Raw genomic sequence first — 27,425 nt, 5'->3', positions numbered from 1 at the left:
GTCCATCAAGGCCTCTCCTGACACAGGAACCTCTAGAAAAGCCCCACCCATGAGACTCAGGCACACAAGGTCTGCCCAGGACTCAGGCTGCCATAAGAGAACCGAGAAACCTCAAGAAAATCCTGATAACCCCCCCCCCCATGAGCCTGCACCAAGAAAGAGCTGCAGCCTATCACTGGAGGCAGGCTAAGAGCTGAGAGTGGAGAGAAAGATTCCCCCCTCTTCCCACCCCTCATTCTTGCAGGCACAGGAGAAAGACGCAGCTGGGCCTCCTAAAAGCTAAATCTGAAGCAGGAATTCTGAGATGACTCTTCCAGCACTCCAGGCCTCATGCCTGCACAAGGGAGCACCAGCCCACCGCTCAACTCCCAAATGGGTTGGCTCAATATTCCACACTAACGACCTGATAGAATAAAAGACATGACCTTTTCTAGGCATAAACACTGTTTACCTCAGTCTACTATCCTGTTACCAGGTCATGCAGTCAATAAAAAATTAACAGGCACAAAAATCAAGAAAAATAAACGACTCATTATAAATTATGGGTGGTTGTAGTGTTGGTCCCATCCTCTGTGGGGGAAACCACAAGACAAAACAATACCACTTACAAGAACATCGGGAAATTTGACATAATTAGGATTAGATTTAACAAAACATGTGCAATACATGGGCAACACTGAAGACTACAACATTGTTGATAGAAATTAAAGACAACCCAAATATAGAGAAAGAGATGACATGAATAGGAAGATCTCACATCTTATGTCAGTACTCCATAAACTGATTTATAGATTTGGATGCAATGCCAATCAAACCTCAGTAGGAATTTTTTTTTTGGAAATTAACAGGCTGACTTAAGAATGTATACGGGAATAGAAATGACATAGAAAAAGTTGCAGTCAGATACAAAGAAACTCCATGCAGCAAGGAAAATGAAGGAACCACACACAGCAACTCTATCAAATATGGCTGAATCCTAAAAATACGTTCAAAATATAAAAAGTACACTATAAAAATATGTTCAAAATATAAAAAGTATGACCTGCATGAGACAAAGTTTAGATAAATAAAGTTTTAACCTGAAATTGATATATGCACCCAACATCAGAACCCCAAAATGTATAGAGCAAATACTGACAGATCTGAAGGGAGAAACAGATAGTTCTACAGTAATAAGCAGAGACTTCTATACTCAGATTTCAATATTGGATAGAATAACCAGACAGAAGATCAGTTAGGAAATAAAGAACTTGAATAACATTACAAACCAATTGGATCTAACAGATAATTTATAAAACATTCTACCCAACAAAGCAGGATACACACTTTTCTCAAGTGCAAATGAAACGTTCTCTAGGACAGACCATGTTAGGCCATGAAACAAATCTTAATAAACTTTGAAAGACTGAAATAATACAAAGTATCTTTTTTTAAACTTTTTTATTGAGTTATAGTCATTTTACAATGTTGTGTCAAAATCCAGTGTAGAACACAATTTTTCTGTTATACATGAACATATATATATTCATTGTCACATTTTTTTTTTTTTTGCTGTGAGCTACCACAAGATCTTGTATATATTTCCCTGTGCTACACAGTACAATCTTGTTTATCTATTCTACATTTTAAAATCCCAGTATGTCCCTTTCCACCCCCCGCCCCCTTGGCAACCACAAGTTTGTATTCTATATCTGTGAGTCTGTTTCTGTCTTATATTTATGTTTTGTTTTGTTTTGTTTTGTTTTTAGATTCCACATATGAGCGATCTCATGGTATTTTTCTTTCTCTTTCTGGCTTACTTCACTTAGAATAACATTCTCCAGGAACATCCATGTCGCTGCAAATGGCATTATGTTGTCAGTTTTTATGGCTGAATAGTATTCCACTGCATAAATATACAACATCTTCTTTACTCAGTCATCTGTTGATGGACACTTAAGCTGTTTCCATGTCTTGGCTATTGTAAATAGTACTGCTATGAACATTGGGGTGCAGGTGTCATTTTGAAGTAGGGTTCCTTCTGGATTTATGCCCAGGAGCGGGATTCCTGGGTCATATGGTAAGTCTATTCCTAGTCTTTTGAGGAATCTCCATACTGTTTTCCACAATGGCTTTTCTTGCTTCCCTCTCCCACTCTTAATGATTTAAATGTCTTCTTTTACAATTTTGTTTACTCTTTTTGTAATTCATGGTAGTTATCTCCTTTCCACTTATGAGTTTCTCATTTTTGTAGCATCCTGCTTCTTTTCTATTTAGAGTAGGCCTGTCAATATTTCTTTTAGCATGGGTTTAGTGTTGCTAAATTCTTAGTTTTTGCTTGTCTGTGAAGTTCTTTATCTCTCCTGTTCTAAAGGATAGCCTTGCTGGATAGAGTATCCTAGGCTGCATCGTTTTTTCATTCAGGACTTTGAATATATCTTGCCACTCCCTTCTGGCCTGTAGTGTTTGTGTAGAGAAATCAGCTGAGAGCCTTATGGGGGTTCCCTTGTAACTTACTCTTTGCTTTTCTCTTGCTGCCTTTAGAATCATTTCTTTATCCTTGACTCTGGCCATCTTGATTATGCTATATCTTGGTGTGGGTCTACTTGGGTTCTTCCTGTTGGGGACCCTCTGAGCCTCCTGTACTTGGATCTCTGGTTCTTTCTTTAAGTTTGGGAAGTTTTCAGTCATGATTTCTTCAAAAACCTTTTCAATCCCCTTTGTTCTTTCTTCCCCTCTGGGACCCCTATTATGTGTAGATTGGCATGCTTTATATTATCCCATAGGTCCCTTATATTGTTTTGTCTTTTATTTGTTTTTCTCTCAGCTGTTCTGATTGGGTGCTTTCTGTTGTCCTATCTTGTAGGTCACTAATTCGTTCCTCTGCATTATCTAGCCTGCTTTGTACAGCCTTTAGATCAGCTCTCATCTCAGCAAATGAGTTTACCAGTTCTACTTGGCTCTTCTTTATAGCTTCAATTTCATTTTTGACATATTTTGTATCTCTAAACACTATCTCTTTTAGTTCCTTCAGTACTTTGATCACTCCTTTTTTGAAACCTTGATCTAGTAGGCTATCAATGTCTATTTCACTGATCGTGCTTTCAGGGGATTTCTCTTGTTCTTTTAATTGGGAGTGGTGTCTCTGCTTCTTCATCTTGCTCATCTCTCTCTGACACTGTGGCTTAAGGAGTATCAGTTATCTATTGTGGTCCTTAAGGAGTTTATTTATCTATCTACAGTCTATGCAGGAATAATACTTTTAAAAAAGAGAATTTTAAAAGAATGAAGAAAAAAGGGTTTGAAAACAGTGTATAATCAATAGAAGAGCAAGCTGAAACAGAATAGCAATTGAGTTGTCTTTTTAAAACCTTTAAAACCTTAAAAAAAGAGAAAAAAATCAGAAAACAGTATTTGAAACCTGTGTATAATCAATAACAGGACATCAAAACCAAGAAAAATAAAAGTGAAATCAGGTGGATTTTTAAAAATAATAAAAAGATTTTAAAAGAAAAATTTTGAAATGATTAAAACTGGAGACATATACAATTGTTTAAAAAGTAAAAATTAAAAAGTTAATAGAAAATAGAACATATAAAAAAGATTAAAAAGAAAAAAAACAGGGATGTGTTCTGGAGACTGTGCAGTCTTAATGATTTTATCGAGAGGTCTTTCTGTCTTCACCCTGTTTCCTGAACTACGGTTGCTGTTTTCAGAGGCCCTCTGTTGGCATCCTCATGTGCTGCTCCCAGTGCCTGTCGGCAAGCAGATCGCGGCCCCTCCCAGCAGTGGGTCAGGTGCTGAGCTCTTACCTGGTGGGCAGGCGGGTCACTGCCCCTCCTGATGCCGCAGTCAGATGCTGCGCTCCGGCGAGGTAGGCGAGTGGATTGCGCCCCCTCCCAGCACCAAGGTCAGGTGCTGTGCTCCTGCCAGGAAGGCAGGTGGCCACCCGCCCTCTCCCAGCACCGATCGCTCCGCTGCTCTGTGCAGCTGCCCGCTCTGCCTCCAGTCGGCGCTTTGTAGGCGGACTCAGGGAAGACGGCGGAACCACCCCGCCCCTGCTCCATGCCAAAACCCAGCTCCTTATTTGTTTTGGCGGCGCTCGTGTTTTCTGAGGTACCAGGGCAGAAAGATCCTATCTGCCTCAGGCTGTAAACAAGTCTCAGTCCTGCCTAGGAGGTTGCAGAGCCCCCAGGTGCGAATTCAGGTCTTGACCACGCCCCCGCCCGGTACCGCGCACAGGAGGAGATGGCGGCTGTGGCTGCGCCCCGCCTCTCTTCTCGCGAGAAGTGCCATTACTGGCACCGCGGGTCCGAAGAGACAAAGGCTGCGGCGCCCCTCCCCCCAGGACACATCAGCCGCGTTGTTTACGGAGGGCCCAGGTTGTTCTGCCCTGTGCTTCTGCCCTGTGCACCCACAGCCACGGCGCGCAGCCCCCTGCAGTCCCCTGGGGCCGCCTCATTGCAGCCACCCCCATCCTCTGCCCGGCTCCGGCCGCCTGTCCCAGCCCCCAGCTGCCTGCTTGCGTCTGGGGCCGGGTGTCGCAGGGACCCTCTGTGGCCCATTTAACTTAGTTCTGTCGGTCAAGGGGTGCTTCATACAGATCTGAGCCTCAGAGGCTCCCCCTCCGCCCTGCTGGCCTCTCCGTTGGAGAGGGGAGACCCAGCGAGCGAGCGCTGTTCCTCCTTTGTGGCTCCCTCCCCACAGGACCAGACCCACACTGTTTTGCTTTTTCTTCTTTCTTTTTTCCCTTTCTCCTACCAGATTCGTGGTGTCTTTGTCTTTTGAAGAGGGCGATGTTCTGTTGGAGTCCAGCAGGTGCTCTGGTTGGCTGGGTGGGTCCGTGGATGCGAGTTTTGGTGTATTTGTGTGAGAGGGTGAGCTACCAGCGTCCTTCTACTCCGCCATCTTGGCTCCTCCCAGAGTATCTTTTCTGATCATAATGGAATGAAACTAGAAATCAACATCAGAAGGAAAACTGAAAAATTCACAAATATGTGAACATGAAACAACACGCTCTTAAACAACAAATGTGTCAAAGAAGAAATAACAAAGGAAATTAAAACATACTTTTAGACAAATGAAAATAAAACCACAACATACCAAAACTTATGAGATGCAGCAAAAGCACTGCTAAGGGGAAATTTATAGTTGTAAATGTTTACATTACAAAGGAAGAAAGATCTCAAAAAATTACCTAACTTTACGTCTTAAGGAACTAGGAAAAAAAGAGCAAACTAAACCCAAAGCTAGCAGATGAAGGAAATAATAAAGATTAGAGCAGAGATATATGAAATAAAGAACAGAAAAGCAGTAAAGTCAAGCCTAAAGTTCGTTCTTAAAAAAAATTTTTTTTTGACAAACTTTTAGGTAGATTGACTATGAAAAAGAGTGAAGACTCAAATTAGTAAAATCAGAAATTTAAGTGGGTACATCACTACTGATTTTACAGATATGAAAATTATAAGAAACTACTGTGAATGACTGCATACCAACAAGTTGGATGACTTAGATGAAATAGAAAAATTCCCAGAAATATACTATCTACCAAAACTGAATCATGAAGAAATATAAAATATGGTAAGCCTATATAATTAGTAAGGAAATACTTAGTAATCAAAACCCCCTCAACAAAGAAAAGCCCTGGACGAAATGGCTTCACTCATTAAGTCTACCAAATATTTACAGAATTAACATCAATTCATCTCATATTCTTTCAAAAAATTGAAGAGGATGGCAAGTTTCCTAATTCATTATCTGAGGCATCCACTAACCAGATAGCAAACCCAAACAAAGACACTAACAAAAGAACTACAGACCAATATCTCTTATGAATACTAAACAAAATATAAGCAAATTGAATTCACCAGCATATTAAAAAGGATTATATACCATGACTAAGTGGAATTTATCCCAGAAGTGCAAATATGGCTCAAGATACGAAAACAAATCAATATAATACACCACATTAATAGAATGAAGGAATAAAAACCACATACTCATCTCAATTGATGCACAAAAAGCATCTGACAAAATTCAACACAGTTTCAAGATAACACTCAGTACACAAGGAATAGGATGAAACTTCCTCAATATTATAAAAGCCATATGTGAAAAACCCTGGACTAACATCATACTCAATGGTAAAAGGCTGAAATCTTTACCTTAAGATCAGGAACAAGACAAGGATACTCACTCTTGCCACTTCTATTCTTCACAGCACTGGAAGTTCTAGACACAGGAATTAGGCAAGAAAAGGAAATAAAAGGCATCAAAATTTTAAGGAAAGAAGTAAAATTATCTCTGTAGATGACATGATCTAACATGTAGAAAACCCTAAAGATTACACACAGACACACACAATAACTGTTAGAGCTAATAAGCAAATTCAGCAAAGCTGCAGGATATAAAATCAACACACAAAAATCAGGTGCATTTCTAGACACTAACAATGAATAATCTAAGAAGGAAATTAAGGTGACAATTCCATTTATAATAGCAGCAAAGAGAATAAAATGTATAGAAATAAATTTAACCATGGAGTTGAAAGATTTAAGACTGAAAACTACAAACCACTGCTGAAAGAAATTAAAAAGAAGACATAAAAAAAGGGCAAGACAGCCTGTGTTCATGGACTGGAAGATTTAATATTGCTAAAATGAAATACTACCTAAGGTACTCTACAGATTCAATGTAATCCCTAGCAAAATCCCAACACTGCTTTTGGAGAAATAGAGAAACCCAGCCTAAAATTCATTTGAAATCTCAAGGGACCCCAAATAGCCAAAACAATCTTGGTAAACAGCACAGTGGGAAGACTAACACTTTCTGATTTCAGAGCTTCCTACAGAGGTGCAATAATCAAAACAGCGTGGTGGTGGCATAAGGACAGACATACAGACCAACAGAGGACCCAGAAATAAACCCTCCTATAGATGGTTAATTGATTTTTGACTAGGTGACAAGACCACTCAGTGGAGAAAGTATCATCTTTTAGGCAACTGGTGCTGGGTTAACTGGATACCTATATGCAAAGGCATGAAGTAGGATCCTTACCTGAACCTTGAAAACATTATGCTAACTTTTATTATAGTAAAATATACATAACATTAAAAATTACCATTTTAACCATTTAAAAAATGTGTCCTATCCAGCAGCATTATGTATATTCAGTGTTATGCAGCTGTCAGCAATATCCATGTCTAAAACTTTTCATCAGCCCAAACAGAAGTTTCAAATAAAAGCTATTTATGACAAAAATAAAAGCTATTTATGACAAACCTACAGACAGCATAGTACTCAAGGGCGAAAAACTGAAAGCCTTCCCATTAAAATCTGGAAAAAGACAAGGGGGCCCAGTCACACCACTTCTATTCAACATAGTATTGGAATTCTAAGCTGGAGCAATCAGGCAAGAAAAAAATAAATAAATAAAAAGGATCCAAATTGGAAAAGAAGAGGTAAAATTGTCACTATATGCAGACAACATGATACTACATACAGAAAATCCTAAAAGCTCCACACAAAAACTACTAGAGCTGATAAAAGAATTTGGCAAGGTAGCAAGATACAAGATTAACATAAAAAAATCAATTGCACTTCTTTACATTAACAATGAATTAGCAGGAAAAGAAGGTAAAGAAACAATCCCTTTTAAATCGCTACCAAAACAGTAAAATACTTGGGAATAAATCTGACCGAGGAGGTGAAAGACATACATGGAGAACTACAAAACACTGATTAAGGAATGAAAGATGACTTAGAAATGGAAAGATATCCCATGCTCTTGGATTGGAAGAATCAATATAGTTAAAATAACCATACTGCCCAAGGAAATCTACAGATTTAATGAGATCCCTATCAAATTATCCATGACACTTTTCACAGAATTAGAACAAATAATTGTAAAATGCATAAGGAATCACAAAAGACCCAGAAATGCCAAAGCAATATTGAAGAAAAAGAATGAAGCTGGATGGAATAACCCTCCCAGACTTCAGACAATACTAAAGAGCTACAGTAATCAAAGCAGCATGGTATCGGCATAAAAATAGACATAACATACAGATCAATGGAAAAGAAGAGAGAGCCAAGAAATAAATCCACAGACCTATGGTCAAATAATCTTCAACAAAGGAGGCAAGAATATACAATGGAGAAAAGACAGTCTCTTCAGCAAGTGCTGTTGGGGAAACTGGACAGCTGCATGTAAGTCAATGAAGTTAGAACACTCCCTCACACCACACACAAAAATGAATTCAAAGTGGCTTAATGACTTACATATAAGACAAGACATGATAAATATTCTAGGAGACAACATAGGAAAAACATTCTCTGACATAAATCTTAGCAACGTTCTCCTAGGGCAGTCTACGCAGGCAATAGAAATAAAAGCAACAATAAACAAATGGGACCTAATTACACTTAAAAGCTTTTGCACAGCAAAGGAAACCATAAGCAAAAGAAAACAACCTATGGAATGGGAGAAAATACTTGCAAATGATGCGACTGACAAGGGCTTAATTTCCAGAAAATATAAACAGCTCATAAAACTTAATAACAAAAAACAAACAACCCAATCCAAAAAAGGGTAGAAGACCTCAACAAACAATTATCCAGTGAAGACATACAAATGGCCAACAGGCACATAAAAAAATGCTCAATATCACTAATTATCAGAGAAAGGCAAATCAAAACTACAATGAGGTATGACCACACACCAGAATGGCCATCATTCAAAAGTCCATGAACAATAAATGCTGGAGAGAGTGTGGGGAGAAAGGAACTCTCCTACAGTGCTGGTGGGAATGTAGTTTGGTGAAGCCATTATGGAAAACAGTATGAAGATTCCTCAAAAAAACAAAAATAGACATAGCATATGATCCAGCAATCCCACTTCTGGGTATGTATCCAGAGAGAATTCTAATTCAAAAAGATACATGCACCCAAAGTGCACAGCAGAACTATATACAATAGCCAAGACATGAAGCAACCTAAATGTCCATCAACAGATGACTGGATAAAGATGTGGTATATTTATACAATGGAATACTACTCAACCATGAAAAAACAATGCTATTTGCAGCAACATGGATGGACCTAGAGATCGTTATTCTAAAATTAAGTAAGCCAGAAAGAGAAAGAAAAATACCATATGATATCACTTATCTGTGGAATCTAAAAAAAAAAAAGGCAAATGAACTTATTAACAAAGCAGAAACAGACACACAGACATAGAAAACAAACTTACAGTTACTGGGGTGCAGACTGTGGGAAAGGATAAATGACAGTTCGGGATTTGCAGATACTAACGACTAAATATAAAATAGATAAACAAGTTTATACTGTATAGCACAGGAAACTATATTCAATATCTTGTCACAACATATGGTTAAAAAATATGAAAACGAATATATGTTCCTTTTTGACTGAAGTATTGTGCTGTACAGCAGAAACTGACACAACAGTGTAAACTGACTATACTTCAATAAAAAAATTTTTTTAAAAAAGTCCATGAATGATAAATGCTGGAGAGGGTGTGGAGAAAAAGGAACACTCCGACACTGCTGGTGGGAATGTAGTTTCATGCAGCCAGTACGGCAAACAGTAGGGAGATTCCTCAAAAAACTAAAAACAGACCTAACACATGATCCAGCAATCCTACTTCTGGGTATATATGCAGAGGGAACTCTACTTCAAAAATATACATGCACCCCAATGTTCATAACAACACTATATGCAATAGCAAAGACATGGTAGCAATGTAAATGTCCATGGACAGATGACCGGATAAAGAAGTTGTGGTATATTTACACAATGAAATACCACTCATCCATCAAAAAGAATAAAAAAATAGCATTTGCAGCAACATGGATGGACCTGGATATTGTCATTCTAAGTGAGTAAGCCAGAAAGAGAAAAAAAAATACCACGTTATCACTCATATGTGGAATCTTAAAAAAAAAAAAAAAAAAGGATACTATGAACTTATCTACAAAACAAATAGACTCACATACTTAGTAAAGAATCTTATGGTTACTGGGGAAAGGGGGTGGGAAGGGATAAATTGGAAGATTGAGATTGGCAGATACTAACTCCTATATATAAAATAGATAAACAACATGCACAGGGAACTATATTCAATATCTTACAGTAGCTTACAGTTAAAAAGAATATGAAAATGAATATATATATGTTCCTATGACTGTAGTATTGTGCTGTACACCAGAAATTGACACAGCATTGTAAACTGACTATACTTCAATGAAAATATATATGAAAAAAAAAGTCCACAAATGATAAATGCTGGAGAGGGTGTGGAGAAAAAGGAACCTTCCTACACTGCTGGTGGGAATCTAAATTGGTGCAGTCAGTATGGAAAACAATATGGAGATTCCTCAAAAACTAAAAATAGACCTACCACATGATCAAGCAATCCTACTTCTGGGTATGTATCTGGAGGGAACTCTAATTTGAAAAGACACATGCACCCCATGTTCACAGCAGCACTATATACAAGAGTCAATACATGGAAGCAACATAAATATCCATCGACAGATGACTGGATGAAGAAGATGTGGTATATTTATACAGTGGAATACTATTCAGCCATAAATAAGAATAAAATGGTGCGATTTGCAGCAACATGGATTGACCTAGAGATCATCATTCTAAAATGAAGTCACCAGAAAGAAAAATACCATATTATATCACTCATAAGTGAAATCAAAAAAAAAAAAGAAAAAGAAAAAAGGACACTATGAACTCATCTACAAAACAGAAAGACTCACAGACATAGTAAACAATCTTATGGTTACCAGGGAAAGGGGGTGGGAAACTTCAGAGTTTGAGATTTACAAATGTTAGCCACTATATATAAAAATTGATTTTAAAAATGTTTTTTCTGTATAGCACAGGGAACTATGTTCAATATCTAGTAATAAATAACCCTTAATTAAAAAAATATGAAAATGAATTTATGTATGTATATGCATGACTGACACATTGTGCTGTACACCAGAAATTGCCAGATTGTAATTGACTGTAGGTCAATAAAATAAATAATAAATAATTTAAATTAATAAATTAGTAAATAGTGACCACATGGCTCTGTTAATACAGACATGGCTTGAGCAGACCTGGGTACAAAGCTCAGCTGCTCATGGACACTAAGCCCCTTGGTGCCCTGAGGCTGGCACTGTCCCCAGAGGTACTTGACATTCACATCTGTCTCTGAATGCATGGGCCAGGGTGGTGATGACAATTCCAAGAGAAAACTGCAGAAAGAGCGGTGGGGGCACTGCCATCCTCCCCTGTCTGGGGGTCTTTGCGGGTTGTTGTCTAATGGAGGATTCAGGGCAGGCCACCTGCCCTTGACCTGGCCTTCTAGTCCCAGCTTTGACCTGCTCTCCTGCAAGACCTCCGACAGGTTCTCAGCCTTCTAGGCTAAGCTTTGTGTGAGTCAAATGAACAATGCTCTGTAGCTCCCATTACGTGTTCACAGTTAAGTCATGGAACCAGAGTTATAATTATAATATATATACAATATATGTAATTATAATAATAATAATGGGGCAGCCACCCATCCTGAGCACCTCGTGTGGGTTACCACACACTCTGAATCCCCCAAAGACGCTGGGTTGGGGGCTTTATCATCTTCATTGTCATCACCATCAGTCCCACATCACAGAAAGAGAAACAAGCCTGAGGGGGAGCCCCTGTCCCTTTTCAAGTCAGACGCAAGACCTGCCCAGCACAGGCCTCACCCACAAAGCCACATCCCTGGAGCTAAAACGTTACCATCAGCATATGGAAAGGGTACAAGGTGCCACATGCCCACCAGGGCTCTGGAGGCCAAGAAGTGGTGAAGTTCAGTGGCTTCCCTGAAGCTTGGCAAAGCTTTGTCAAGGGCAAGGCCACCCAATTGCCCAGCCCTGGGGGTGGGAGGTGGTGAGTTTGGGATGGTGGCCCAGGGTGGGACGGGTCTCGTTCTAAGAGATGAGACCTCGCTAGGTGGTAACAGTCCTGTGAAGAACCCTGGGCAGCTGTCTCCTCCTCCCATAGGAACCTACCACCACTCTCAGTCCAGGAAACCCTCCCTCCCAAGGTGGTAAAATGAGCTTCCTCACAGCCTCAGGGCCCCTCTTGTCTCAGGAGCCCTGCCCTACCTGTCTCCTGCCCCACCCACCCCTCACCAAACCACGAGCCTCACTCTCTGTGTTCCAGGCACCTGGACCACCTTCCCTCCCCTCTCCCGCCAGGGCCTTTGAACATGCTGCTCCTTCTTCCAGGTACAGGGTCCCCACCTCCTTGCACCTGGGTCCCTCCTCACTTTCCCTCAGGCCCCACTCAACTGACGCTTCCTCCAGGGAGCCTTCCTTGACCACTGGCCACAACCATCCTGGGACTTGTCTTTGTACTACTGACTGGGACCTCAATCCTACGAGTGAAATGAGCTGTTGAAGGCCCATTCTCCCAGCTGAGGGCTCTGTGGCCTTGTCCTCAACACGGAGCCTGGCCAGAGGCTGGCCCTCTGTAATGCCGGCTGAGTGGACACACGTTGGAGACCAGCCAGCACGCAGCCTACAGCTCCCACACCTGGGTAGGCTGAGACTGGGACACTGAACTCATGCATCTGTGCCAGGGCGGACAGAGGCACCACTTAGAAGGGGAACAAGGAACGTTCTGGATCCTGACCTGGTAGTAGTCACCTGGTATATATACAGATAAAAATACACTATCAGTACACTTTTACTGTATGTCTGTTGTAGCTCAATTTCTTTTTAATTAAAAAAGGCATTTTCTTCAAAAGTCAACTTTCTCTTCCTAAAACTCTCATCTCCCACATATTGGTGCAGAATAAACAAATGAGTCACAATTAGCTAATCATTTTTCTCCTGAAATAGCTAATCGTTTGCTGCTTTGGAGACGACTCTGGGCTGCTTGGGCAGGGTCCACTTGCCCCTGGGCCCTCCTGGTGCTACAGGTGGGACATGGGACAGGGCAGAGCTGGTCAGGCTGCCAAGAAAGCCCCAGGGGGAGCCTCCAAGTCTGATGCCAACCAAAGGCCAGGCTTTCATCCCCAACTCTGCTGGGACTTCTGTGTGACCCGGGTCAAGAGTTTCCTATTGTTGACACATGGGCGCCAGCTTCTGCGGGGCCTCTGATGTTTGCAGCTCCTCCTTCCTCTCTTCTGTGGCCCCACGGTGCCCACAGGACCTTGCACCCTGCATTCCAGGCATTTGCCCTATGCAGCCCCCACCTCTCTCTAGTTAGCCTCCCCCCTTTCTAAAACCTCCACAGTGGTAGTCCCACCGAAAGCAGTGTAGGGTAGGGAAACCCAGAGTCCTAATACCCGAGGGCAGCTCCTCCCCCGCTTGCCTGCCATCTCTTTCCCTCGCCGGCGTGTCTGTGGATCCAGTCTGAGCAGGTGGTGTGTATGCATGAGGTGTGTTTGGGAGGCAGGTGTAGTATCTAGGTCACTGCTGAGGGAATCAATTCCCCCAGGGCCTCCCCCAGAACCAGTCGCCTGACGGACTCAGGGGCAGGGTAGGAGCATCTCGGGCTGGCCTTTGACGTGAACCTCCCTGAACTCTGGCCTGCGCGAAGCCTGCGTGGGTGGGCTCCTGTAGCACAGGAGGCCCTGGTGAAAGTAGGAATGTGGGGGACCCAATGGTGGGGGCACTGCCAAGTCTGAGTCAAAACCAGAGGAGGGCTGCGGGGACAAAAGATCCTGGTGCCCTGCCCCTTACACAGAAAAGACGTAACACCAGAAAGAGGAACTGCTCTCCCCTCTCTGCAGTGTTGAAGGAGGTCTTTGGGACAGGCACAGTGGCCTTGTGGCCTCATGAGCTGCCAAGATTTCCACCTCACAGGGTCTGTGCCCAGAGCATCAACCATGTTTGCTCACTCTCAGTCAGCAGCGGGGAGCTCATAGCTCCCAGGACCAGGCACACAGCAGGTGTCCGATAAATGCTCCTTATGTGACTAGTGTATTAAGAACACATTGTTCACTTCAGGAGAGGAGGCAGGCATGGAAACTGAGGCACAGCGGGGCAGTGATTCTCTTTAAGGCATGGGACCGGCACTGCTGAATCTGCCTACTTTGGTCCGCCCATAGGTCAGGCTCCATCATCTCCCACCCAGACCCTCCTGCCTGCGTCCTAGCAGCATCACTGCATCCACCAAGTCCCTTCCACGCCACCTCACCATCTGTCCTCCACATAGTAGCTGGAGGATCTCATAATGGACAGGAGCCTGGCAGCCGCGGAGGGGTCAGCTTGGGCCTCACGAGAGTAACTTCACGCACAGGGAAATATTAAAAACACAAATGATTTCTCCTTCAAGTGGAGACAGGGGTCTGAATGAGAGAAAGTGAAAAAGCCTCACCCAAAACTCCAAACCGGAATCTGATCATACATCTAGGTCCACCCACTGATTCAGAGGAAATTCGAAATTCAGGGGAACATGTGGAAGGACACTCAGGGACACCACGCACCCAATCCAGGCCAAGGGAAACCTCATCCAACAAGTTCGAGTGAAAAAGAAACAAGACAGAGAGAGATGGAGGGAAATCCATAGATCACGGGGAATAACGTATGGATCTCATTCAGATCCTGGGATTCAGACACTGGGTATCTGAGGACGTTAAGAAGTCACCGTTTGTCAGATGTGACCCCAGTCCTGTGGTTCTGTTGTTTAAAATGACTCTTTCCACGATACCTACTGAAAAATTAACAGAGTAAAAATGAACCATATTTGTGATTTGGTTTAAAATAATCCCAGGGATTCCAGGGACAGACGAAACCCATGAGGTTATAGGACGTGGGGCTCAATCCTCTCTTCTGGCTAATTTTGTACGTGTTCCAAAATTTTCCACGACAAAAAGGACTTTTGTTTTTGCTGTCTGTTTTAAATCTCAACTATCCCTGCTAAAGGAGTGAGGGAAAGAAGGCAGACTGGGAGCAACTCACAGGCCAGAGCCCCGTCCAGGCTGAAGGGCTCCTCCCTTTTCCACAGAAGTTCGGGGCCTTTGATAAAGGCTTGCTACCCACTTCCTCTTTCAAGCATGCTTTCAACTCATAAAAACCCCCACCTCACACCCAGAGGTGAAGGAGTCGGGGCTCGGAGGCCAGGGCCAGCCCATGTGCTATTTTCCTATTTTTCGACTGTCTGAGGAAGATAAGCACAGAATGGAAAGGCAGGGTTTGGCAGTCTGACCAGTGACTTGTCAGCAGAGAACCCTAATAAGGTAATAGGCTTAAATGCGGTATATCTTTGTTTTTATAACAATTTCTTTTTTTTTTTTAATCAGCCCATTCAAGATTAAAATTTAATAATCACACAGATGTGGTCCTTCACCACAGGGAGTCTGGGATGGTCTATTAAGGACTAGACATCAATCCCATGGAGGGCAAACCCACGTGTGCAGGTGGTACTGCCCAAGGCCCAGGGACAGAGCTTCCCTCCCCACCACATGCAGCCGGATTCCCACCTTTGCTACAGACACGGCTGGGCAGACAGCAGAGAGCAGCAGCGCTGTGGGGCCAGTTTACTCTTTAACCCATGGTCAATCAGGCACTGTTACAGGCTGGGAGTCACACTCCACCAACGGCCAGCGAGGCCCAGAGGCACTGAGTACCCCGGGCAGGGTGTCAGCCCATCCGCGGAGTGGCAGGGGGCAGGATCACAGCCCAGAGCCAGCCCACTTTCATTTATAAACCAGCAGCAAGCAGATGAGTCAGCCAACTTTCCCACACACGCCCACTACTGTGTCCCTTTCAAACACCTGGAGGGGCTTAACTGCAGAGGGTCCTAAGGACTGACAGGCGAGCTGCTTAAACAACGCCCACTGCTTCCTTGCGTAGACACAAAGGGCTCTGTCACTGAACGGGGGCATGGGAATCAGGCAGCGGGGCCAGTGCAGGCCGTCAGTGAGCACCCACACGCCCCCATTTCAAGGATGTGCTAGGGGAAATAGCATCGCTATTCTATGATATGCAAAAAAAAAACCCCACAAATATGAACTTATAAGATAAACTCACACCAATATGCAGCATCTCCTGTATCTGTTTCACATATTGCAGTTCCACGTTCAAGTTTGACTACTTTTTTAAAAAGTGAAAAGAGATGGAGGTCAAGATCCTTGGTTTGCAGCCCCAATTCTGTCACTATTGGTTTAGCAGCTCTGGGCCTCAGTTTCCATATCAATAAAATAGGAACAGAGCTACCCATTTCATAGATTTGTTAGCAGAGAAAAAGAAAAGAGCCAAAACCACCCTCCAAAGAATTACGAGTGCAAAGTCAAAAGCACGTGGCGGCGGCTTTATCAAGTTCACAGCGTGGCCTGGGTCCCTCCCTGCTCTCTTCCTTCCATCCTCACTCATTCCATTTCCTCCTCCATAAAGTACAGAGAGTGATGCTCCAACTATCAGCAAAATATTACTCATAACAGAGTAGTTAAAGTATCATTGATCAAGAAATAGTTGGCTGTCCCTGCCATATGAGCCCCACACATGCACACCGCTCCACCCCCTGCTATCTCCAGTAATCCTCCCTCCAGCCCTGGGAGGCTGACTCTGTCACCCATGTACAGATGGAACTTTGAGAGAGAAACAGTACTGGCCTCCTCTGTGTTCTGGACTTCCTTCGAGGCCCCACTGTGACAACACATTTGAAAATCGATGCAAGTACACACAGGCTGTGACCTCCCAGGGTTCCATCCTAAGAACTGGTGGGAGTAGTACTGAGGTGCAGTGACACCACAGCCTGCATCTGTGTGTGCTCCTAGGCCAGCCCCTCCTCACTGGAGCAGAGAAAACGTCTGCGGTTCTGTGGCCCTGCTGGGAACCAGGAGCAGGCACTCAGTGTGGCTTCAGAGTCCCTGGCTCAAAGCAGGCACAGCCACTGACTCTGCAAAAGTCAAGCAGCTGGAGCAGAATAGGGTGCGGGGTGGTACTGAGGGCAGAGTGCTCCCAACAGACCCTGCCCCACTTCAGGCAGGCTGCCTGGGCCCTGGGAGGTAGCCAGGGTTTGCCAGAAACAGCTTGCTCTTCACAAGACAATAAGTCCACTGTTGACTGGCTGGTGCCTTGATTAATATTTGAAAAAAAAAAAAAAGAAGTGGAAAATTCCACCTGTGTGGGCAGAGGCTGGGCCTGGGACCTGTCAACAACCCCAATGGCCTTGTTCCCTTGGTGATGGACAGGGTAGAAAAACAAAGGTCTGATAAAAGTGACAGACCTGAGGACATCACTGCACTTGGGTCCAAAGAAATTTCCCTATTTGGGCCATGAAATTAATTTGGTTTTTTTTTTCCTGTCCTGCCTCTCTTGTCCCTAAATTTACACAGCACCTTTAAGTCCTTCAACTTTCTTCCCACCGCTTCATAGTCTTCCAATAGCCCTACCAGGCCAGGGGAAACTGAGGCTTCAGCCTCACCTGAGGCCAGCACTGGTGAGTGAGTAGCACAGCCAGGCGATCTGAAATCCTGGCCTCTCAACTCCCAGCGGTGGCACAGAGCCTGTGCCCGGGGGTCTGGAGTCAGAGTCATGGGAAGAGTGGTCTTCCAGGCTCAGTAGAGGCGAGCTTCACCTACCAGAGGAGGAAGTGGGGAGAAAGACGAGGAAGCCCAAACCAGCTCTCTGGCCTGGCAGGCTTAGGTGCAAGCTTAAGCACCCGCCTCAGAGGAACGTGTGCCTTCATTCATTCATTCATTCATTCAAGCATTTAACAAATGCCTACTAAATACCCAGACATGAAGGCACACTGCACAGTGGCTGTTCCAGAAACCCGGATCTGGCAGAATTTATGACCGAGGTGGGAAGGTCAGAGCATCTGCAAAGGCTGCTTCCCTTACAGACTTGAGTCACCTCACTTCAGTGTTGCCATTACACTGTCTCAACTGCCCCACTTTACAGAAAAGGAAACTGAGGCTCTGAAATAGGCAGTGACTTCCAGAGGTCAGAGAGAGAGAGAGAGGAAGCTTTGACCTCTCGACCCGCAGTGGCCCTGCCTCCAGTTTACAAAGTCACAATGCTACTGGGCTTAGGCAGTCAAACAAATGTGTCCCTTCCAGCAGGCCACGTCAGAGGCTGCACGCTTAACCAACAAGGACTACTCATGGAGGGACACTTTTTGGAATGACATTCTGATCCAGGGCAGACCCCTCCCCCTCGAGAAGACAGGCAAACACACCTCATCGGCCAACAGAGAACACCAGCCGTGGCTGAAGTGCTCTCCTCAGGACTGCCCACTCTGCAGTCCTGCCTACAGACTGCTGTGGGTATCAGAGAACCAGGGCCAAGGTGGTACTATTTCTGTGCCCACACACACCCAACCCAGGACCCAGGACACTGGCAGGGCTTGCTCAGTCTGTGTCCCGCGCCAATGGCCAGCATCCACTGCCCAGGTTCCCTCCTTCCTCTTCTATCTGATGCTCAGCCCCCTGAGCACCTCGCTCACCTTATCTTCCCTCTCCTCTTTGCCCATCAGCTTCATCCCCTGGAGGACTCTCAGCCTCACCCTTTCTTGAAACAAAGCCACCCCACTCCACTCCCATCTCAGAACCCACTTCCTCCCATGCCTGTCTCATTCCCTCTTGCCAAAGACACTCCTGATTGCCGAAGACCTAAGGCAAGGGCCTACCTCAGACCAGGCCACCCTGGCCCCTCTGCCCCATGTGACATCATGGATGCCCCCTCACTCCTGGGTCTTCCTGGTGCAGCACCTCCTAGCCTTCATCTCCAGGAAGTTCTCCTCCCCTAGAACCCTATCCTCCTTCCTCTCTACCACCCACTATACATGTCTGATGCACAAACTGGATCTCCAGGACTAACCTCTGCACCCCTGGTTGTCCCCAAAGCCTTCACATTCAAGGGCCCAAGCTCCTGCAGCTAGGCCTACTTTGAGGCATGGCTGTAAAGCTGGCACAGCTAAGAGCCTGGCCCAGGGCAGACTCAGCTATTGGTCCAGTGAATGCATCTGGGTGAGCAGCTGCCTCCTGGCTGGTCTCAGAGGGGCTGGTCTCACCACCCGACATAGCCACGCAGGAGGCCTTTCTGAAACTGAACACTGACCACCACCCAAATGTCTGCCATGGTTCCTGAGCACCATGGGACAAAGTTCATAATCTCAGAGCTGGAAACTGTCTGCATCTGTGCTTCCACAGCAGGGCGGACACATGTGCCCTTGAACATGCTCTCACCACACTCATCTTCAATCTGAGAGCACCTGTCAGCCAGCACCCTGCACATGACTGTTAAGACAACTATTAGAGCTGGAAATTATCTCAGGGACCATAGGGCTCAAAGCAACTCAGAGAGGTTGAGTGGGGGGCCCAGAGTGGCCCAGCCCCAGTCAGACCTGAATCACTCTTTTTGGTCAGAAATCAGACTAATCCCTTGGAAATGTCACCTGCAATCCACATGTGTGCATGCCAGAGCCCCCAGCTGACATTGAGACTGGCTCCCACTCCATGCAGGCCCAAATCTGAATCAGGCACGTGGGCCAGGCCTGGTGCAGAGAACCTCAACAAAAAGAGCTGCTTGACCAAGTCAACCTCTCACAATCTGACAATCCCATCCTTAAGTCCCACATCCCTGCCCAGGTCTTGGCCTCTTCATCTAAAGAATGGAATTAACTTGGCCTACGAGTTTAACGGACCTTGGGTTGGTCTTGTTCTTTGCAAACAGTGGAGCTGAAGCAGCAGAGTTGCAAGCTCTGCGACCCACTGTTGGCCCAGCTGATTTTTATTAACCTTTCCCCAAACCACTGTCTCAAACAATGGTCCTGGTCCACCTGCACTGAATTACAGGGGAGGTCTAAGTTAAATGCAGATCCCGGACCCTGCCCAGACCTGAGGGACTGTGTTTGCTCTCTTAGAAGAGGCCCAGAATTTGCATTTAACGCTGGCTCAGAGATCAGGGATGCCGTGAAACTCGAGAACCCCACCTCCAAACTTTAGGGTGAAGGCTTCCGCCTTCCGGAGACCCAAGTGTTAGTGTCAGGACTCATTTTGTGGTAATACACATTGACCAGAAAAACCTGGGAAAAGGGAGAGTTTCATTACACGAATTACATATTACTTAGTTCCTGCGAGGAACTAGTTTCCCAGAAGAACTCAGACTTTGCTGCCCGCATCCCACCGCTTTTGTTTCCTAGGGCTCGGCAGTAGCGCCCAGTGGGGCCCCAACTTTGGCGTTCAGACCAGGTCCTCCCAACCTACCCGACCTCTGGGCCTGAGGCCGCCCGGGATTCCGGGCTTCGGCCAAGTTGGTTCGGGGCGGGTGGACCGGGGGTCGGGCGCGTCCCCGCTACTCACCGTGGGCAGCTCGGTCGGAGTGCCGGGATGGTCAGTGGTGGAACCGGAGGAGCTGGCGGCGGCGGCGGCCTGGCCCTGCCCTGCCTGCCCCGTTACACTTTAACTGAACGCGCCGGTGCTCCGCGCGCTACTGGCGGCCAGGAGGAGCACCACGGGCAGCTCGCACCCAATCTGCTCCCGGCCGGCCGGGCTCGGGAGGGCGGGGCGCGCGTGCAATCTTGCACCTGGCTCATTGAACGCACGTGTGCGCCGGACGGGCGCGCCCGAGGCGACTCGGAGCCGCTCGGACGTGGGTATCCCTCCGGGCCCCACCGACCGGGCGCTTCTCCATTCCCCACCCCGAGGGGGCGCCAGAGGGCCTCCCCTGACAGGGTGGCGCTGGCGGGGTGGGGGTGGGAGGCGGAGCCGGGAGGGATGGCCTCGCACCGGGATAAGAGCGCCGCACAAGGCTGCGTCGAGCCGGAGCGTTGGCGGGTGGTGGCTCCGCGATGTTGTTAGTGATGCTGAGTCTGGCGGCGTTGTGCGGGGGTGCGGCGACCTCGGAGCCGGTAAGCCCCCTTGCCCGCCCCTTTCTTTCCAGCATTCCCGTCCCTTGAGCCCGAACCCTGAGAGGTCGGTCAACTCAAGTTTCTCTGGGGTGCTTGGCGAGGACCCTTGGGAGGGAGTACCTGTGCACTCTCTGGGGCAGCCAACTGGTACCGGCCGGGAGGGCACTGGGCATCGGGCTGCTTGAGTCAGGGGTGGGGGAATCAGACAGACCCGGGTTCAGATGCCAGAGTACTCTGGATTCAGCTGGTTATGCTCACTGAGCCTGCGTGTCCTCATCTGTAAAAGGATACATCAGGGTGTAGTAAGGACAGCAACAGGGGCTGCAAAGCAGCAGCAAAGAGCCTGGCACATGGTAGGTGTTCAGTATGGTTACTGCCTGGGGTCTTGAGGTCTGCCCACTTCGTCGGCTAAGACCTACTTCTCCATTCTACTTGCCTTTTTGGCCATGTTGATTTGGCTGTGCTGGGGCCCTTGCCCCCAGAGCTAAGCTCCTGAACTCTACCTTTGGGTTTCCTTCCTTCCCCTATGACTTGAAGGACTGAAGGAATTTTCTGGGTCATCAAAGAAGAAAAAGCTTATCTGCAAAATAGCATTTGAAGTTATCTCTCTGCCCTTTTAGCACAGCACATAGCATAAAAGCATGGTGTTACTTGATGATGATGGACAGACCCCATTCCCTGCTCTGTCTTCAGCTGCTCTCCTTGTCCTCTGTCTCAGCAAAGAGACCCCCTGGCCTTTTCCACTAGAGGAAGAATTCATTGTCTTTGCAGTAGTTGCTATTAGGCCAACAGCTTGAACTCTGTAAAGTTTAGAGCTGATGCTTTGCTTCTTTCTAAATTTTGTCTCACCAGCCCTTTGACAAAAACTTAGCTCCCAGTGTGCTGGCTCATTTGTTCAAAGAGAAAAACAAAACTGATGATACCCCCTTAGAATTCAGCTTTAAAAAGACAAAGATGAGCAACTGAAGTTTCACCCAACTCAGATTACTCGAACCATCAAGTCTTGCCTTGTGTCTTACAAGGCATTTGGAAACACTGAGGCTGAGAGGACTCAGATTCCACAACTGGTGGGGTTATCACCTTGGGTCTTGTAGTTGGAATGTTCTGCTGCCTTTTAGGTCCAGTTTTTTTTTTTTTTTAATTACAAAACCGAAGTACTAATTATTTTTTCTTATGAAAAGACATAAGCAGTTAACCTCAAAGGATTTAGTGCTGGCCTTTCTTAGACATTGATGATACTATTTATTTTTTTTAAAGTTATTTTAAAAAGATAACATGATGAAATCACAGTTGCTTTATGATTTTGTAAATAGCTCAGGTGAGTCTTTTTATATTAAAAGAGGATTTTTTTTCTAAGAACCTGGGGAAGGTACCACAGACTGCATTCACAGCTTCCTTCTCCTCATCTTCTTGGCACAGCCAGTCCTTAACCTGGGGAAACTCAATAAATATTATAGACTGTTCTGAAAACCTACAGTGAAACGTTAGCGTGAAGGGGCCTTCATAATGGTCCAGAGTTATCTCCTGCTTGCAGCGCGGAAGGCCGAGGTGCAGAGCGGGTGGAGACCTACCTGTGGTCTCTAAGGGAAGTGATGGGCAGACTTGAGGATCATGCATACCGGTGGCTAACCTACGGTCCACCACAGCCTACCATGGCGACACTTAGTCTTCCCCAAACTGTGAACAGAATCCAGTGAAGTGGAACTGGCTCAGCTTTTATTTGAACATTCATCACTTGTATATGCATTTAAGGAAAAAGATGGTGTTTTGTCTAATTTGGCAAATGAAGGCTTGTGGTTTGCCGGCATTCAACATGGCACTTGGTTTCTTTCTCTCTTGCAGACAATTCAGTGTGGCTCTGAATCCGGTAGGTGCACTAGGAAATGGGTATGTGGGGCTTTACATTGAAAGCACAGTTGCACTTTTAAGGGACCCAAATCCTGGCAGTGGGTCATTAGGGACCAGGCGCAGGGTAAACCATTGCTTTGTTAACTAATGCGGGTGAAGCTTCTACCTGCCCAAGGCAGAGCTCTCAGGGTTTTGGGTGGGCTGGCCTCCTGGCAGGAAGAGGCACAGGCAGGGCAGGAATCACCATGCAAGACAGAAAAGAAAGGCTGCCTCTCCTCAGAGGGAGATCAACGGCCGTGGGATGGACGTCACTTATAGCTGGGAACAGGAAGCAAATATTTTAGAGAAGGAGGAGTGTTGGGGATGGTAGCATCTGAAGAATGAGTGGGCTTCTGCCCAAGAAATATGGATACACAGCATGAGCTGAAGGAGAGATGGTACTGGCAGAAACTAGGAGGTAGGAAGGAGTCATGTGGGCCAGCTGGCTGGAGTCCAGGCTGAAGCATGAGGAAGGCAGGACTGATCCTCATAAACATACCAAATACATCAGATGCAGACATACGTACACAGGGACCTGGAGTGATCCCACGTGCTCTGCAGGCTGGGGCCAGGAGGTGAGCATCACCTCGGCTGTATACCAGCCAGCACTGAGAGGTGTCTGGCCTACCTTAGCAGGAAGAAGAGATGAATTGTGAGTGAGGGGTGGGTCAGAGTGTGTCACACAGAACAACAGGTGGCACTAGACTGGGCTGGAGAGGGGGTGTCATGACCAGTCTCACCTTCTCCTAGGACCATCTCCAGAGTGGATGGTCCGACATACTCTGACCCCAGGAGACTTGAGGGGCCTCCGAGTGGAACCTGTTAAAAGCAGTGATGTGATGGAGGACTATTCAATTTTCATGAACATAAGCTGGATACTCCGGGCTGATGGTAAGTTGCATCAGTTAAAGATAAGGTCTGAAGTGTTTACTAAAGCAGAAATGGGCAGATTCTACGACTCATTACTTCCCCTCTAGTCCCATACCCAACAGGATACATACATGCATGCACCAAAGCCACATACTAGAATGTTCATAGTAGCAGTATTCCTAACAGCCAAAAAAATGGAATGCATCAAATGCCTGACAGTAGAATTGGAATCACAAAACAGAATCCAGTATAGCAATGAGCAAGAACAATCTATAACTATACACAGTATGGAGGAATCTCACAGACAGAAGAAGCACACATGCCTGCAGTCGCAGCCATCAAATGATTCCATTAACAAAAAGAGCAGAACAGGCAAAACTACTCTAAGCGGTCGGAAGTCAGGACAGTGGCTACTCTCGGGTGAGGAGTGACTGAAAGGAGGCCTGGGGGACACTCCTGGGGAGTTTCTTTACCTGGGTACTGGCTGCATGAGTGTGCAAACTCATCAGGTACTACACTTGTGTGCTTTTCTGTATGTTATGCTAGCCTTCATGGAAAAATGGGTTAAGGCCAGAGAAAACCCCCCAGGTTTAGGAAAACGTAACTTTTACACCTCCCAAATGGCATCATGGAGGTCCTGGCATTTCCCAAGGCACCTTGTGAGTTCTTTGGAAGAACCAATCCTTGAGGCCTAAAGACCATGTCTGTGTGTTCCACCCACTAAATTCAGCGAAATTCCATCGGGTCAGTAATCTGGGAGTGCCAGGCACGGATTGATGAGTCAGCTATAGTCCCTACCCAGTTGGATTCTCAGAGGGTCAGGAGGAGGCAGACACTGGCACAGACACAGTCAGAGGGATCCCAGCAGGACCTGTGCTCCAACTGAGGGGGTGGGAGGGAGAGCAGGAGAGGGCCCTGGTGAAACCACATTAAAGTCAGTGTTGCAGTAAGGCATTTGGCTTCATCCCTGGCATAGAGCGAGCTCGTTTTTGTTAGCTGTTGTTATAGGTGGTGGTGCATGAGTTGGGCCTTGAAGGAATAAGATTTGGAGAGGCAGAGAATAGGAGGCGAGGGCATTCCAGGGAGAAGGATCAGCATGGATAAAGGTGCGGCCTGAACAGGCACAGCTGGTGATGACACTCTGGAAGGCCTCTGTGGTGTTCTACAAAGCAGCCTGTTCCTCTTAAAAGAGACCCAAAATAGTGCAGAGTTAGAGTCACCTCTGCAGGTTATCTGTGAAATCAGGCTCAACAATGAGGAAGAAAGGCTTTGGAACTGGAATCCATATTCTGCCGCTGATGGACTCTGTAAGCTAAGGCAACACTCCCTGAAATTCCCTAAGCCTCACTCACCCCATCTGTAAACTGGGGACAACCACAGGGCCTACCCTGGAGGGCTACGGTGAATGTGAACTAAGATGAGGCAGGGTAAGCTGTCTAGCATCAAGTCGGCCACATAGGAAGTGCTAAATATACAACTGCCCCCTTGCTACCTCGGCAGCCAGCATCCGCTTGCTGAAGGCCACCAAGATCTGTGTGACGGGCAAAAGCAACTTCCAGTCCTACAGCTGCGTGAGGTGTAATTATACCGAGGCCTTCCAGACTCAGACCAGACCCTCTGGCGGCAAAGTAAGCACTTGGAGACACTTGGCTAATTGTCACTAAAGCCAGGTCCTTTGCTGGGGAGTGTGGATCCTGTGCCACACACACACACACACACACACACACACACACACACACACACACACACACACACACACACACACACACACACACCCCACAGGCTGGTGAACAGCTATAGCCTGGAGACTTGAGCAGGCCCCCTGGGTTCATATCCCATTTCTGGCCACTTCTCTGCTTTGTGCCTTGGGCAAGACAGCATCCCTGGGCCTCAGTTTCCCTAACAGCAAAGTGAGGGGAACTGAACTTAACTTACATCCGGGCTCTAGAATTCCACACTTCTCTGATTTTATGAGTTATACTGGCAAATTTTGTGGGGTCTATTTCCTTAGCAGACATTGGCTAGAGACATGAATTTCAGCAGGAGGTTAAGGAATGAAATCATAAATGAAAAGGACTTGGAAACTCAGGGGTTCCTGCTTTGCCTTGCAGTGGACGTTCTCCTACATAGGCTTTCCTGTAGAGCTGAACACGCTCTATTTCATTGGGGCCCATAATATCCCCAATGCAAACATGAATGAAGATGGTCCCTCCATGGCTGTGAACTTCACCTCACCAGGTAAACTTCCTCACTCTTTTCTTATTCTTGTCTGGCTGGGACACCTGCTTTGGGGCATGTGGTTTGGTAGAGAGGCCAGGGTACCCTGGACATGGTGTTCAGCCTTGCGGAGCTTTGCTTACTCATCTGAAATATGGACACAATAGTAACTGCACCTCACTCACAGAGGAGAGGACTAAGTCAGGGAAAATGGAGGGGAAAGCCCACTCCCGTGTGTCAGGCGCTGTGCTGAGCACTTGACATGCATCATCTCACGTAAGCCTCCAACAGCGCTGAGGTGGGGATAGCCCCGTTTTATAGATGAAGAAAGGGAGGGCCTCAGTAACTTGCCCAGTGTTACACACACAGTAAAAGTGAAGCTGACCTTTCAAACTTTGGTCCTTCTTGATTGATGCACTGTAGCCACTCTTTGTCATTGATGTAAAACGTTTGTTCTGGTCTCGGCTTCCTGGCAGGCTGTGTAGTTTGACAGCGTGTGGCTGGTCTCTGAGGGTGTGTGGACTCCAGGAGGCTCTTAGGCTGCAGTAAAGAGGCAGGGTGGCACAGCGTGCTGGATTCTTACCCCTGCTCTATGACACCCGATCAGCTCTCTGGTGTCACACCTGCAGTGTCACGTATGGGACTGGGGCAAGGCTGAGACAGGATCGTGCGTGTGCAGGGTCCAGCATGGTCCTTGGCTGCAGCAATTCCCATGCCACCTCCACCCAGGCTGTTGGGGTGTTCAGTACCTGTTCAGTACCCCATGCCTGACCCTGTCTCATGTACAGCATCAAAGCCAAAGGGGGCAATTTCTAATCTGTCATTGTTCCTTGAGACTGTGAACCAGTATATTCTTGGTATCACATCATTTACCACACAGTCGTTCCCAGCATTCTTGATGAGACTAAATCTCATTTAAAAATTTTTATATTTTGGAGTAATTTTAGATTTACAGAAAAGTTGCAAAGACAGTACCAAAAATTCCTGTATACTTTTCACAGTTTCCCCTATCGTTAACATCCTACATTTCCATGGTTCATTTGTCAAAACTAGGAACCAAACTTTTGTATATTTTTGTGACTCTAGACTTTAGTTGGGTTTTACCTTCTTTTTCATTCATGTTCCAGTTACTTTTGGTCCCCTGTGCCTCCTTGTGTCCTGTCTGGTATGTGACAGTTTCTTAGTCTTTCCCTGTCCTTCATGACCATGACAGTCCTGAGAAGTGCTGGCCATGCACCCCACAGGATGTCCCCTGATCTGGGTTTGTCTGACGCTTGTCTCATGATTAGGCAGGGGCTCTGGGTGTTTGGTGAGAATCCCGCAGAGGTGAAGCAGCCTTCTCATCACATCTGGTCAGGACGTCACCACTGGTGCTCACCCCCATCATTTCCTTAAGTGGTGTCTGCCAGGCTTCTGTATCAGTCTACTCTTATTTTTCCCTTTCTCTAGTTTTTGGAAACAAATCATTAAGTCTACCCCTCCACAGGGATGGGGGTGTTCGGGGTGGGATTGAACTCTACCTCCTCTTTATGGATGTTACCAAATCTCATTTTTAAAGAATGGTTGGTTTCCAAGTCTTCTCTTGAGGGGATCACAGATACTGT

The 27,425-nt window shown here is 46.0% G+C and overlaps 2 protein-coding genes across 9 annotated transcripts in view; one reads left to right on the top strand and one right to left on the bottom strand.

The window, feature by feature from the left end:
* The window catches only part of CHDH (choline dehydrogenase), a 31,931-nt gene extending 11,320 nt beyond the window's left edge, over nucleotides 1-20,611 (bottom strand). Inside the window, exons 1-3 of one of the 8 annotated variants that reach the window (XM_032458264.1) lie at nucleotides 20,300-20,611; nucleotides 6,144-6,210; nucleotides 4,741-4,932 (exon numbers count right to left, since the gene is read on the bottom strand). The gene's annotated coding sequence lies outside the window, so the exon portion shown is untranslated. Of the gene's footprint in view, nucleotides 1-4,740; nucleotides 4,933-6,143; nucleotides 6,211-12,014; nucleotides 12,020-20,299 lie in introns of those variants that run through there. The other 7 variants (XM_032458265.1, XM_032458263.1, XM_032458267.1 and 4 more) reach the window with 7 other exon arrangements.
* A 101-nt stretch (nucleotides 20,612-20,712) lies between these two features.
* The window catches only part of IL17RB (interleukin 17 receptor B), a 13,916-nt gene continuing 7,203 nt past the window's right edge, over nucleotides 20,713-27,425 (top strand). Inside the window, exons 1-5 of the mRNA XM_032458259.1 lie at nucleotides 20,713-20,847; nucleotides 22,690-22,714; nucleotides 23,485-23,625; nucleotides 25,105-25,232; nucleotides 25,716-25,842. Coding sequence (XP_032314150.1) covers nucleotides 20,788-20,847; nucleotides 22,690-22,714; nucleotides 23,485-23,625; nucleotides 25,105-25,232; nucleotides 25,716-25,842 — 481 coding nt within the window. The 5' untranslated portion in view covers nucleotides 20,713-20,787. The remainder of the gene's footprint in view (nucleotides 20,848-22,689; nucleotides 22,715-23,484; nucleotides 23,626-25,104; nucleotides 25,233-25,715; nucleotides 25,843-27,425) is intronic.

This window comes from Camelus ferus, chromosome 17 (assembly GCF_009834535.1).
Source record: "Camelus ferus isolate YT-003-E chromosome 17, BCGSAC_Cfer_1.0, whole genome shotgun sequence".
NCBI lineage: Eukaryota > Metazoa > Chordata > Mammalia > Artiodactyla > Camelidae > Camelus > Camelus ferus.
Note: the sequence above shows the minus strand (reverse complement) of the source record. Positions and strands in the feature narration are given on the sequence as shown.